This window comes from Rhinopithecus roxellana, chromosome 2 (genome assembly GCF_007565055.1).
Source record: "Rhinopithecus roxellana isolate Shanxi Qingling chromosome 2, ASM756505v1, whole genome shotgun sequence".
NCBI classification, from domain to species: Eukaryota; Metazoa; Chordata; class Mammalia; order Primates; family Cercopithecidae; genus Rhinopithecus; species Rhinopithecus roxellana.
Genome location: NC_044550.1, coordinates 118,171,126 through 118,186,931, shown reverse-complemented (window position 1 = coordinate 118,186,931; position 15,806 = coordinate 118,171,126). Strand labels below are relative to the sequence as shown.

Sequence of the window (15,806 nt, the reverse complement as noted above, 5' to 3'; positions counted from 1 at the left end):
TGACCCTAAAGTCAAAGAACGTTTGATATTTATTAAAAAACTGTAATCAATATTTATTAACTAATGTTAAGATATATTGACATTAGACACTGGAAATGAAATGCTTAGAACAGTGCCTGGATTATTAAATATTAGCTATTATTACTAATATTTTCCTTGAAAAATAAATCTTGCTAGTAAAAGTGCTTAATTATGTTTCTGATGTTCAATAACTAAACTGAACTGAAAAAATGGTATGGTATAGACTGTTAAAAATGAAAGTGGATATCCACCAACACAAGAAATGTGTAGAAGAATCTCAAAAATTGTTTTCCAAAAAAAAAAAAGCTGTCAAGAGTTGAGGGGAAGCAAATTTGGGTATGTATTATTTCTTTATTTGAATTAGTTACTAAACTTTGTTGCATAAAACAACAATCAGGGAGTAAATACAGGTGTAAAGTTTTTCTCCCATATTTTACTTTTGTTAAGAAAGAATAGATAATTCACCATTCAAATAACCTTTCTCACGGGGAATATTAATTGCAACCATAAAAATGTAGAAAATAGTTTCCTAGACATTGGAAGTTCTATTATAAATCAATGAAACATGCTAATTAGCAAAATGCTTTAATTGCCTCACTTTTACTTGATAACTAAGAAAAAGCATGGCCACCCCCTTATAGGAGGCAATATGAACAATCTCTTATGTTTCTACTGTCATTCTCAGGGAGAGTCCATCCAATTCCTCTCTTTGATGGAGGTAAGTATACTAAAACTCATCATTTTTCATATGATAAAAATTTAAGTACAAAAACATTAAACAGTTTAAACAATGTGAGAAAGTGTCTTTCCTTCTTTTGGAAACGAATCTGGATATATACAGCAGTTAATGTTCTAACATGTTGACATCTCTTAATACACATCATTTAAAAGCCAACAGTCATTCTTCCTTTTTTCTCTGACCTCAGATTTCCCCATATTATAACTTAATTCCCTAGTGAACTCTATAAACAAACTCCAGTAAGGAACCGACTCTCATCTTTGACCAAAATTATATTTCCCACTCATGATTTGAAAAAAAAAAAAAAATCAGTTATCTTCTGTTTTTCTTTCTTTGTATTGTTCACAGTAGAAAGAAGGAAGTTACTGTTAGATTAAGAATATCCAAGACAATGGTCACAACTTGAAAGCACATGGAAAATCATGAATTATTTTTATAACGTCAGCTAATCCACAGCTGTGCCACCTGTTAGTATGGATGCTATCCAAAAGGATTTTTGAAAGTAAGCCAGGCAGTCTGCCTTCGATGTATGAAAAAGAAAACTGTCAAACATTTTGAATAGTGGGGGAGGGGTTTTTGCTTGGGGGAAAATGGAGTTCACAATGGACAAACTAGGAGTTATCTCCTGTATCCTATGAATCCCTCATGAGTCATTGTCTTCTGATGAATAAGGGAATAATTAATTTCTAAAAACTATTTCTTAGAAGTCATCACTCCAAGAATACTATCAACATCTATCTATCTATCACGCTGTACTTCTCATTTAGTCTCTTTAAATATTTAAACTTTAATTTAAGGAATTAATGAAGTAACTATATCAAGCACTTTCATTTGAAAAGGTGAATTCACTCATTTTAATGATATTCTAAAAAATCTATTCATATCCTTCATCCTAACAAGATGTTAGAAATGTATTATTAATCTTTTGGATCTTTGAGATAAACAGTACCACAGACACTAAAAGAAACCATAATTAGCAACTGATCCAATGAAAATATAAAATGATAAAATTCTGAAATGTTATATCTAAACCACAGCAGACATAACCACAACAATGCAGAAGTTCTGGGAATATCTATTCAACTTTATTAAAAATATAACTAATTTTCCCTATGGACAGATGTTATAGAACTACATTTGAAAACACCAAGGTATAAAAGTAATTTCTTATACCCAGGAGGACACTTCAGGTTAAGCACAATGCTAGTAAAAGCACAGCTGTCAAATCTTAGGACAGATTTTTTCTCCATGCTTTATAAAATCTGATTCTCTATGTTTCTTCCAGCCTTGTTATCCAAATGCAGAAATGGCAGCTGAAGAGATGATTTGTGACAGTATTTGCTGAGATGAAGTCTGTCCACTAGATGGATAAAACCAGTTCCCTTTTCATAGGTCTGTAAGTAGCCAACAGCTAAGAAGCAAATTATTAATTCTTACACTTAAATGACTGCTTAAAGGACTTTGATGTTGTTTTTGTTATTTTCTTAGCCACTAGTCTACAGACTTCAATGACATATTAAGGATTATAAATCTATTAATAAACCACACACATTCTGTCCTTTAATTTCTTTGCAATAGTTCCCCAAACATTATACTACCAGTACTTACTGGTAGGCAATGATTTGGGGACAAACTTATTTAAATTGTAAAAAATTAAAGATCAGTGAGGGAAAAAAATCAAAATCATCAAGGTTATACTAAAAAGTGGTGTCAAAGTTGAAATTTAATACATTAAATATACAGTTGATTCAGCTTCTGCTCACCAGGTTAAACTCAGGGAAAATTTCTTAGCCCTAAGCCTCTTTATGTAAGACTCCTAAAAGGATCTGAAGATTTGTTTTATTTAGAGGTCTTTTGATTGCAAAGAACAGAGATTCACCCAGGGTAGCTGAAAGATGGGGCAGCATAGGTATTACAGAAATTTGCCATGGGATAAAGAGATCCTCAGAGCATACTGAGAATCATTTTTTTCCCAGTTCAAGAAAGAAGGCCAATTGAACCAATTCATCATTTTGGATTCAATTCATGACTTGCAAGTCATAGATTGCTAGTGCACTCAGGGATTGGCTGCCCTTGAAAACATTTTCACATCTGGCAAAGAAAAAGAAGCCAGAGTTGGTGGTAAGGAACACAACCATAAATTACAGATCATAACTGATGAGTGCAATGGAAGCATGTGGGGGAGGCAGTCCTTCGAAGGAGTGTGGCTGCAAGGCAGGCACCTGTGGACATCTAGTGTAGAGAGTGGGGTTAAAAGTTCAGAACCTGGACTCATTCTGATTGTATTGAACCCAGCTCTACTATTTACTGCTATGTGACTTGGGTCTAGTCAATTAACCAATTTGATACTTACTTTCCTCAACATTAGTACCACTTAAGGTTATTGTGAAGAGCCAATGAGTTCATTTAGGTGAAGTCCTTAGGCCAGTGTCTGGCACTGAAATCACCGGGCAATATAGGTTGGTCAATATTTCCTAGTCTCCTAAAGCCAAAACGGCCTATTTTTTTTTTTCATTGATCATAGTGGTGTCTCTTCTTCAGAGATGATGTCTGCTTAAGGAAAGGTTAGGTTCTAAAGTCATCTTTCAATATAAAAATAATCTTACACACAAAAAAATGTCTGAAGAGACTTTTAGTCAGCATATAAGCTGTACTGTATATTAAATATACTGTATATTAAGTACAATATACAGTATATCCTTTTGTGCATAGACTCCTTTATAGTAATACATGTTATAAATGTATAATGTATATGATGAAGAGTTCTCTTGTCAACAATAATTGTACAGTATTTTGAATAGTGAGATAGATGGACATTAACATTGATATGAAAAACAAAATAAACCTGTACACTCTCCTTTCATTTATGTATTCTTACTGGTTTTAATAAGCTAAAGATATGCTGAAATGACAAATAGGTTAGTGTTATTGAGCTAAGGATGAACAATGACCATTGAACTTTGTCTGTATATTGCTGTTTGAAACGATGAAACTGGTCATTTGATCACATTGAGCTTGATCATCTACATCTACTAGTGACCCAATCCCTGACAGTCACCAAGGATTGATTCCACTGAGGCGATGGTAGGCGGGGTTTTGGTGTTGGAAAAGTCGGTGGTTGACATTGACAGCACAGACTCATATAAGCTGCTGGTTTATTACACTAGAAAAACATGGTGAGTGATGCTGTGGCTGTTATCTTTTGTGCTGATCAAAACTTTCTGGTATACTCCATGTAATTTTGAGACTTGTTTCACAAAATGTTCATGTTCAGAAATTAAATCCATCATGGTTTTGGCTGTTTGGAACAGTTCAGCCAATTTATGAAGACTCCAACCTGCTGGCTCCTTCTGTCCATTGTTGTTTTCTTTTTATCTCTATACAGTTTTGTTGCTCCCTTTACTCATTGATTCATCAGCCTTCCTCTGTAAACCCCTCCTAAATCAGCAAGGCCTTCATTAGGGCTGTCCACAAAGAGATGGTCACCCACTTGTCTGGCAACCTGAATGTGTATTCACCAATTCACTCCTAATTAGGGACCCATAAATCATTTACATATTTTCTCTTAAGATTTGGCAAAATGTTCTACAAACAGTTGCATGGCTACAAGTCATAAATGCGTACCTGTTAAATCTTCATCCAAATATCTTTATTCACTTTGCTCAACACCTCTGCAGTAATTGGGGTCCCTGTTGCCATGATTTTGTGACTATGGTTCTTGATTTTGGTGACAGATGATGCTAAGTTTAGGACGGCCATACTAAAGACCAAATTCAAAACATTCTTTTCTTTTTTCCTTTTTTTTTTTTTTTCTTCAGTACTAGAATACCATTTTGGCTGTTCAGTTTTGGCTGAACACAAGATGAAGTAAGTGGCTTTCATTTAGAGGCCATATTTTACCAAAAACTATATGTTTCTTAAAATACTAGATTCCCCTCAGCATAATGAGATACTCACCTTTGGGGAGGGTGGCAGAAATTGATGGAGCAACAGATTAATGATTCCCATTTCAGTTTCACATCAAGCGTGGGCTCATTGAACAGAATGGCTGGTGGGTGAAGTCACCCATACTTTTAAATTATCCTCCCTCTCTGGCTGAACACATATACTTAAATTAGGATAACAGTTAGGGGACTATTCTCAATTGCCTTTTAAAGCTTGAGGGGGGAGTGGGCTCTCACTATGAAGAAAAATATATTTCTTATGGATGATCTCTTTAAGTGCTTAAGCATCAATTATCTCTATTTTCAAACATATGAAATTACAATTAATTAATGAAACCACTCAGTTTTACATTCTAGTTGAATTTGCAAGGTAATATGAGTAAACACTGATGTGAATTTTAAGTCTTGGTGACATGTGACAGGAAAGACAAGGTCTAAATTTTAAGAAAAGACTGAAAAGCCACTTCTTGCAAATGGAAGAAAACTCTGTGATATCTGAATTATTGTTTAAGAAAATCCTATGCAGTTTAAGAAAAACAGGATAAGAACACAAAATGCTGCTTTTACTGAGATAGATCATTAAGTCTCTCCACCTAAACTCTTGAAAAATCTCTAACGATTTTATCTTCTTGTCAAATTGCTCCTCCAGTAATTTCACAGTTACAACCCACGCACATATCGACAGAGCATTTCGATTCAAATGTAACTTTCTAACAACAAACTTAGATAGAAAAGGTGTCATAAGCGTAGTTGAGAGGAACAGAACATCAAGAGTGAAGAAAATTCAATCTTCCTTTTCTCAATTAAGAAAGAAACCTAAACCATAAATATTGTATTCATATATATTTACAAACTGATAGACCACTAAACATTTTTCTGATTTAAAATTGCTTTCCACCACTGTTACTGGTGCATATATTAATGATGAAAAACCCACTGTGACAGAAATCTTTCCTCACAGCATTGCCACCTCCACCCCCATACAAGAAAGCTTTTCAGTGTTACCTGAGGAAAAAAAAAATCATAACTAATTACATCATTTTTCTTGGTTCCTGCATCTACCAAGGCTTGCTAAGACACATTCAACCTGTTACCACAATCCATGATTTAACTCAAGGTTTTATTTAGTGTAATGAATATCATTGTTCTATTTAAAATGATGTTTGTCTTTCCTTAAGCAAATTGATCGGCCAATAAGTATCATCATTAGATATTACAAAAAAGATGTTGTCATAAGATATTTTATTCTAAATTAAAACAGTCCATCAAGATACCTTGTAAGAACAGAAATGACCATTAAAATTTCCCATTTACAATCACTGATGAATACTTAGGCTATTTGTGCATATAATAAAGGGAGCTGAGGTTTTTTAATTTAAAAATAGATCACATGCTATTAATGTAGATTTTTGTGTTTCTATTACAGATTATCATTAATAAGGGTACTAAGGACTAAAATTGGGAAATATCTATTACCTTTTGCTTATATCAAACTTTCATATGTTTAATATCAATGGTCTTTTATTACGTGTGTGTGTGTGTGTGCACCATATATGCCTCAAAGTATGTGTGTGTACATTAAGAGAAGAAACCCAGCATAGCTAAATAGCTAAAAATATGGTAACTATACTGCGCTTCCACTCTGTATATTTTATCATATAAAATATAGTTTTTTTAAACAAGTGCCTTTATATACATTTGAAATTAACTTTGATAGCTGAATCCTTTTCAACACTACTCTTGAATATTACCTTTATGTAGTATTACCTGTGTTACCGTTTCAGTCCTAAGAAAATGAGACCATTTTCTTTGACATTACATAAGCCCGCAGCAGACGAGAGAAACGCTGCCTGTCTAGGGTGAAAGCTAGCTCCCTCTGAAGCTACCATTTGACACATTAAAAGAATTCTCCAGTTGATTGAATCATTCCAAATTACCAATATTTGACCATTTCAACCTACAAAAATGGCAATTTCACTTTAACTCATACAGCCAGATATACCTAGACAAGCTTTAAAAATGCATCAAAAAATTTCCTTTAACATTTATTACTCAGAAGTTGATTACAGTCAACTATATAGAAAGGAAAATCTTAACGTTTCTATACACCCTGAACATTTATGAACTTTTGCTCCATCTGCTTAAACCGAAAGTGCATCCTCGTTTTTATGTTCTTATTTTTTAAAGATTGTTTTAAAAACGTGCAGCAATCAAAAGATAATGGTCCTGGTCTTTGTTCTATCAGATGTCCATGCAAAGGTATGCATAATGGTTCCATCATCAAATTTTTAACTAACTCCAAATATTGTATTTGTGGCTCACACTAGGGATCCCTTGACCCAGCTCGGCAAGCATGAAATCATGAAATAAATGAAGGTTAACAAAGACTGGTCTAAGGAATAGTTCACTACAATACCGCAATGTTCTTCTCACTAATACTCGACTCTGCATTTCGCTACTTATATCTGAAAGATTTGCAAATAATGACAACATTCATGCCAGACATTACTGCAAGTGAGGAACAGACTAAAGAAGAGGAAGGAACAAAATGCCTTCCAAGAGAGAAACATTCATTAGCCTTACTGGCAAGTGTCTAAAGCAAACAAGGAAACTGCAAAATAATTACTTAGTTACAAATAAACGCTTTTTAGCACAGTACCTTTTTGTGTCTGTCCCTCTTCCATATTCTCTTCCATGGCTACCTTTCTTCAGTAGAATCTGGTACACAGAATTAATCAAAAGCTCAATTAGATGTTGGAAAAACTGGTGTTTTTTTTTTTTTTTTTTTTTTTTTTTTTTTTTTTTTTTTTCCCTGGGAAGCTCCAACAGCAGTGGCTTGGGCAAGTCCTCAGAGCTTAGCTCAGGCTCCCTCGTTCCTCTTGTTTGCTTGGAGACGAGCTGTCAAGTGTAATTTCATTCAAATTACTCTTCCATGAAGATTATCAATTTTTCTTCTCAAAGCTGCCCATTGTGTACCACTGTAAGCAGGTATTCAAACAAATAGCCTGAGAATTTTGGGGGAAAATTTGGTCTGAATCCCAGGAACAGAGACACTATGATTCACAAGTCTTGCTTTGCATTTAAAATGGGGAAAAGAAATTGAGGTTTGTATTGAAATCTGGGCTTTAAATTGGAAACAGGCTGAGCTGTGAACAGATGGAGGGGTGTCCTCCTAACATGAAGCCGACCACCAACCCATAATTCCCCCCTTCACTTCCAGAGTGGGAAAGCCCAGATTCCCGTCGGTTCTTTATGCTGCAGCAGTGGCTTCTCACCCAGTCAGATACGTTGCAAAAAAATGTGTTTTCCTTTTCTCTCCTCACTAAGTATTTAGTTAATTTGATTTAAGGTGCCAAGAAAGGATGCAATTACACCATCTCAGGGTTTCTCTGCAAAAGTTTATTACTAAGACAGGACTTGTAAGCCCACACCTTTGAGATTTAAAAAGAAATAGAAGCGTGGCTGTCAAAGGAGTGAGTATAAAGCTCTAAGCCTGAGAGATACATGTTTTAAGTAATTATTTTACTTAGTGCCATATGACTCTTAAGTAAAAGGGAGAAAACCACTGGAAGGAAAAACCCTATTGATGTCTTTGTTATTTATTGTTATGATTTTAGCCCACGAAAGCTGCTGATTTCCAACGAGAATCTCTTGAAAGGGAATTTCTTGATAGGTCAGTGTTAGGGAATGAAAAGAGTGATGTAAGGGAGGAAGAAATTTGAGATAAGAAACAAGAGGACAGCAATTTATAATGGGAATCTGCAAGCTGATTTGGAATGCAAATCACAATGCTGCAGTCTGGCAATAAATTAGCATTTGTACTTCAGCCTACTGAGTGACAGGGCACAGTCCAAGAGTCTCAATACTTCACAAAAGGTATAGCAAGAAAATAAACAGTATCTCTTTCAAGGAGCATAAACCTTTCCTAGAGTAGAAAGAATGGATCCTGGCCTCTGTCTCCATCTCCAAATGAGCCAGCACACACACACAGAGGGAGAGAAACACACCCACAAGCACACACAGACAGATGCACACACACAGAGAGACACACAAGGACACGCACACAGACATAACTGCAGCTCTTTGGCTTTAATGAAAAATAACTCACATCCTCATTATCCATAGCATACGTTTCTTGCATTACAGCTTGTATTTCACATGCATTCTTTAAAGCAGGCCAGTAGCATGTTGCACATCACCCTCTAAATACTACAAAAGCAACTATTTAGAGGAAACACAATTACTGCATTCCACTTTATTTCTCATAAATGAATGTTTAGTCCTCTTACTTTTATTATCATTTGTTATTATTTTCTCTTTTCAAATGAATTTTGTCCAAAAATAACTGGAGTTCAGATAACTCAAAACCTATCTCTTCTGAATATATATCTATTTGTATTCAAGGGTTTTTGAGAGAGCTGCTTGCTCAGTGCACAGACTGAGAGAGAGAAACCATAAGGGAAATCAAAAAGCCAAATTGTAGCAGCCTCTCTGCTTCAACTCATCCCTAGGCTGACATAACCTGGCATATAATCAACACAGAATGGAGCAACGCTCCTCATTTAGATTCTTCGTTCATTTTATACCATGGAAATCATTAGTGAAAGCAATTGTTTATTGTAGTGCCAGTAGATACAATAATGCCACCTTACATTTTTAGAACGCTTTACAATCTTTAAAACATAATTACATACATCAACCCATTGCAAATCGAAAGGAAAAAGCATAATTTTCCCCCACTTTATGTTGGAAAAAAAAAAAAAAACCTGACACTCACAGACACCTAGAGACTGGTATAATAAATGACCAAGTAAGTCTTAGAACCCATGTGTGTTGATTTCTTGACTGATGTTCTGATCTTAGAAGCTAATTTTCCTTCCTACTTTGTTCCTTTGTGAGTATCTTCAGCATCTTGAGAAATAAGCCTCAATTCATAGCTTTCTTTTTCACCACACATATAAAGCAAAAGAGAGGGAAAGGAGACGGAAAGGAAGTTTTTAAAATATTCATGATTTCTTTTTCTTCTGGAAATTTTGCAGCAGAACACGTTCATATAATCATTCACTTTTGTCTAAAACAGGCTTTTTCATGTGACAATTGTTAGCAACATAAGCCAATATCAACTTAAACTAATTTTTAAAATATGCAAAAAAGTCCTCAGAGCCAGTCTAAATGGACTCTTGTCAAATGAATGAAGAGAGACGCATACACATACATAGCCTCCTCACAGCAATCTCCTGTCAGTAGGTTTTCAGTATTTATTACTGGGGCAAAATATACAATAAAAATTTGCCATTTTGGTCATTTTTAAATCTGTAGTTCAGTGGCATTAGGTACATTCACATCATTCTGTGACCATGGCCACCAGTTATCCCCAGGACTTTTTCATCTCCACAAACTAAAACTCTGTGCCCATTAAAAATGCCCCAAAAAATCCCCCTTTCCCCTTCCTCCTGTTTGATGGCAGCTGAGCTGTTGATGCTTTTCTTTCTTTCTTTTTTTTTGAGACGGAGTCTCGCTCTTTCACCCAGACCAGACCAGAGTGCAGTGGCACGATTTCTGCTTACTGCAACTTCTGCCTCCAGGGTTCGAGTGATTCTCCTGCCTCAGCCTCCCGAGTAGCTGGGATCACAGGAATGCACCACCACATCCAGCTGGTTTTTTGTATTTTTAGTGGAGATGGGGTTTGGTTTCACCATGTTGGCCAGGCTGGTCTCAAATTCCTGATCTCAGGTGATCCACCCACCTTGTGCTGGAATTACAGGTGTGAGCCACAAAGCCTAGCCAAGTTGCTGCTGCTAATGGTGGTTTTAAGATTACTTTTTAAAATTTGTATCTCCTTTGAAGTAAAAATATTTTGAACCTCCAGCATCTTAAACTAGTTAGAAAAGAAAAATGTTTGACATTACAGTAGATTTGCTTTATGAATTATAAAATATACTATATGAACCTTAATAACTAGCAATGATATGTCCTCATGGGGACTGAAATGCCTCATCTAATATTCTTTCCATTGTATCATATTGTATTTGCCCCACTCTACTCTTAGTCATGTATTTAAAATATATGGGCCGTATGCAGTGGCTCATGCCTGTAATCCAAACACATTTTGAGGCCAGGAGTTTGAGACCAGCCTAAACAACACAGACAGACCTTATCACTACAAATATTTTCTTTTTTTTTTTTTTGAGATAGAGTTTTGCTCTTGTTGACCAGGCTGGAGTGCAATGACACGATCTCAGCTCACTGCAACCTCTACCTCCCGGGTTCAAGTGATTCTCCTGCCCCAGCCTCCCGAGTATCTGGGATTACAGGCATGTGCCACCATGCCCAGCTAATTTTGTATTTTTAGCAGAGATGGGGTTTCTCCATGTTGGTCAGGCTAGTCTCAAACTCCCAACCTCAGGCGATCCGCCCGCCTCGACCTCCCAAAGTGCTGGGATTACAGGCATAAGCCACCACACCTGGCCACTACAGATATTTTAAAAAACAAATTATCCAGCCATGGTGGTGCACACCTATAGTCCCAGCTGCTGGGGAGACTGAGGCAGGGGAATCACTGGAGCCTGGGAGGTTGAGGCCGCAGTGAGCTATGATCACATCACTGCACTGCAGCCTGGGCAACAGAGTAAGACCCTGCCTCTAAAAAATAAAATAAAACAAATATAAGTTAACTAAGTGGTTAAAAATATGATTATATTTTTATCCAGATTTCCCTTTCAAATACTGTCTAAGAAATGTTGATAATGTATATTACTTTTTCCTGTGTGAGCTCACTCAATCCAAAACCATAATAATTCTTTTTCATTTTTCTTAATTAATCTTAATTTGGAGCTGCCTTTAACACTTGATCTTATTTTACGGATAAACACATTATCATATACACTGAGAAAATATTGACATATTCCTCTATTATGTAATACAGTCATCTTTGTGATACAATTTTCATAATATAGACAAGTAAGTAGAGTTAACAGATTAAGGAAGTTGTGGTTCCAAATACAGCATTAACTATAAAAAGTGAGGGGAAAAACATTCGTGGTCCCTGGGTCAGAGTACAGAGAGATGTGGAAAAGAAGATCATGAAAACCAAGCCCAGTGCATAGGACTAACAGATAAGAACACGATTTAGAAACTGCCTTTTTTTCTACCTCAAATGTTTCAGACACAGAATTAGCATTATCTCTAGAATGAAATGTCTGAGTTGGGATCTTCATATATTTTGACAGAGAAAAAGGACCCCTTTGTCTGCTACTCTAAGCTCCAGGTCAGAAACAGACTTCCATAACATTTTCTTTTCTTTTTTTGTTTTTGAGACAGAGTCTTGCTCTGTTGCCCAGGCTGGAGTACAGTGGTGCGATCTCGGCTCACTGTAAGCTCTGCTTCCAGGGTTCACACCGTTCTCCTGCCTCAGCCTCCCAAGTAGCTGGGAATACAGGCGCCCACCACCACGCCCAGCTAATTTTTTGTATTTTTAGTAGAGACAGTGTTTCACCATGTTAGCCAGGATGGTCTCAATCTTTTGACCTTGTGATCTGCCCACCTCAGGCTCCCAAAGTGCTGGGATTACAGGCGTGAGCCACTGCACCTGGCCAACATTTTCTTAAAGAAAGTCAAAACCACCACAAACACTGCAACGTCCATTATAAAATGACCATAACATTCTTCAGACTTATATAATCATAGAAAGCAGTCAATTCACAGAATGATCATAGTGTTCACAGTGGTATCATTACCTTATTTCCTTTTATTCTGAATTGTAAAAGTGTTTATTAAGCATTCTTACAGGAAATCGATGTAGGCAAAAGGGATACTAATGAGACAAACTCCTGCCCTAATTAGGCATGTAGCCTAGTAGCATAAGACAGACCAAACATCACAATGCTGAATGACAAGTGCTACCGAATAAATATAACAATGCATTAGATGCCACATGAGCCTACCTCAAGGATATCTAACCTATATTTAGTTTTGATCGTTGGAAAAGTTTTTCTGGTTTCCTAGAAGGTATAGTTTGATCTGACCTGATCAAAGCAAGTGACCTTTCACCCAAAGGAAATGAAATTAGATGGGAAAAAGGGGAAGGCAGATTGCTGGGGAGAAAGAAAAGATTTTCTAAACAGTTGAAAGTGAATACATGAAGGCCTACGGGGAGGGAGATGTACTCTGCTGAGAACACGTAATAGACTAACATCTGGGCGCATGGGCGGAAACTCTTTTACTATTTATTAGACATTGTGTCCCCGAGGTATTTGGTAGTCCTATGCTGGAATATCCAATTCTGAGTCTTGCTCCTTGGTTTACTTGGAGTACTGAAAAAGAAGACACTCCTAAGACCTAGCTTGTACTCTATAAGATTGGAGCCTAAAGGTGGACAATGGCAAACCCGTTAATATTTACTCCCAAGAAATTACCTTTCGGATATCTTAGGCTCTTTCTTACCAAGAGCTTTCTTCTCCAATCTATTCATACTGTATTTTCACATAATTACCAGGGCTCTTGTCATGAGTATGTCATAGGCCTGTTTACAACTGGTGAATGCTTTTCCATTGTTCTTAGGATAAAGTTCAACCTCATTAGCCTGACTGGAAAGATCGGACATGACCTGGCAGGAGCTCACCTCTTCGGCATAACCTTCCCCTGCTGTTCATTCATTCATCTCCTTCTAATTTCTCAAAATTGTCCATTTATGAACGTTGTTTCTTCTTCCTAAAACACTTTTCCTTTCACCCTCAGATAGCTAGATCTACTCAGATCTCAGCTGGAAAATGTTATTCTCAGGCAAAACTTTTCCGACAGCATAGGCCTCTTTTAGTATTCATATCACATGACATTACAGAGCTATTCCTCAAAGTCTGCAATATATATATAGATATAGTCTGCAATATGTATGTGTGCGTGTATATATATATATATTTAGTTTGAGATACATATATATATATGTCTCTTCCCCCCAGCCTGCAGCCTATAAGCTCCATGAGATAATGGCCTCTATCTTTCCCCCTCACACAAGACAAGAACATAGCAAGCTTTCAATAGATACTTGTTGAATGCATGAATGAATGAATGAATGAATGAATAAAACAATAATGATGTACAAATAAATGAATGAAAAAACTCAGTGGCTTACACTTACCTTATGTTTATTTGCTTCCACAAAATATTTTAGAGGGTGAACATAATTTATAATAACTTGGGGAGATACATATCATGTTCATATTGTAACAAATGTCATTCCCCAGCAGTTGATGGCAGAATGATAATGAGATATTTCAAAGAGCAACCAGCAAAACAAAAAGGGAGCTGGGAAATATTAATTGTGTTTCCTGTTTCCTCTAGGAAGGGAAAGCTGTATTGTCATAAATGGTGATTACAGTTAAGGGGAGACAGGAAAGTTCAAGAGTGACACTCTTTGGGCCAAACTTACCCTTTTCTAGAAAGATCGGTTCTAAGTACTTATGCAATCCTATAACCATAGAGGTGATCCAAATTTTAAAACTTATAAATAGTTTTGTTTTCTCCAAAATGCCAGAAAGCAAGAGTAATCCAAATCTCTTTTCATCGTAATTATGTTTTCCATAAAACATAGCAGAAAGCATGATGGGTTAAAAGGTATGCCATGGGAAAATAGTAGTGACCTCTGTTTACTCAAAATCCAAACACTACTACTAATTGAGAAAGAGATCATAAAAACTGGCCCAAGCTGATTCTCTGTGGTCACAAAAATGCTACTTTAAATTGAGCTCACCAAAGAATAAACTTTATAGCTCACTCCCTCACTCAAGTTGCATTTATTCAATGACTACTAGGTATCTGAAGCTGAGCCAGGTGAACAGGGCAGATGCAGTTTCCTGCTCTAACAGAGCTAATAGCAAATATGGAAGAGAGAGACAAACAGTTGGAACGAAGTATGATAGGTGCAGTTATATTATTATTAATGACAATTATACTCAGCACTTCACATGTGTGAAGCATTGTTCTGAGGTTCTAAAAAGTGTATATCCCATTTAACCTTCACCACAACAGCCCTGTCAGGTAATTACTATTGTCCCCATTTTGATACAGGAGGAAATAGGGACAAAAAGATTAAATTCTTTGTAGCAAGTAACAGGGTGGTGAAGATGGGATTTAAACATAGAAATTCTGGTCCCAAAGCCCATTCTTTGAACCACCTGGATATCTGTCTACACTTATATAAGCAGTAGACCCAAAGGCATTTAATGTAGGAAGAGGCCCTGGTTGTAAAGTCTTATTACGACATGAATATTTGTATCCATCCAAAAACAAAAACATTTAACTGCTTCCCATTTGCCCAACATGTTGCCAGATGCTGTGAGAGACACACAAAAAAGTTGAAGAAATGATTCTCATACTCAAAGAACTTATGATTGAAGTTAAAAATATTAATACTCACTTTAAACAGCAATAAATCAACAAAAGTATGATTTCAGAGTAAAACTACTATAGGGAGTTGAAGTAGAGAAAGTTTGTCAAGATTTCTGACATGCTTGATAGCTTTCGTCAACAAATGCAATTATCATCCAAGCAGTTTAGCGGAAATATGGAGATCTTTACTCAATGGACGTATCTCTGATCTTCAAACTCTATTCAATGCCACAATTTAGTCATTAGGATTTTATGCACAGTTATTATTCCTTCTTATTTTCTTTTTTTAAATTAACTTTTCGGACTGAAATAATAAACACTTGTACTACCACCCAACATAGAAAATAAAATATAAAGCCGATTATACATCTTCTCTAATCACATTCCTTTCCTTATATCTTCTTCAGCTCTACTTCCTGTTAACAATCACTTGGGACTGGAGTGTTTTTATTCCTGTATGTTGTCCTTATAATTTAATGTGTGTGTCTGTGTGTGTGTGTGTGTGTGTGTGTGTATACAGATGTGTATATACACCATAGTTAGTATTGTGTTGTAGGTTTTTCTTTTCTTTTTCTTTGGAGATGGAGTCTTGCTCTGTTGCCCAGGCTAGAGTGCAGTGGTGCAATCTCTGCTCACTGCAACCTCTGCTTCCTGGGTTCAAGTGATTTTCCTGCCTCAGCCTCCCAAGTAGCTGGGATTACAGGCATGCACCACCA

General features: G+C 36.3%; 1 protein-coding gene across 3 annotated transcripts in view; it reads right to left on the bottom strand.

The window, feature by feature from the left end:
* GPM6A (glycoprotein M6A) overlaps positions 1 to 15,806 on the bottom strand; it is a 369,495-nt gene that overhangs the window by 173,486 nt on the left and 180,203 nt on the right. The window contains exon 2 of one of the 3 annotated variants that reach the window (XM_010384077.1): positions 7,364 to 7,422. The exons of the other annotated variants lie outside the window; for them this stretch is intronic. Within the exon in view, the coding sequence (XP_010382379.1) occupies positions 7,364 to 7,400 (37 nt within the window). The 5' untranslated portion in view covers positions 7,401 to 7,422. The remainder of the gene's footprint in view (positions 1 to 7,363; positions 7,423 to 15,806) is intronic. 3 annotated transcript variants of the gene reach the window in all.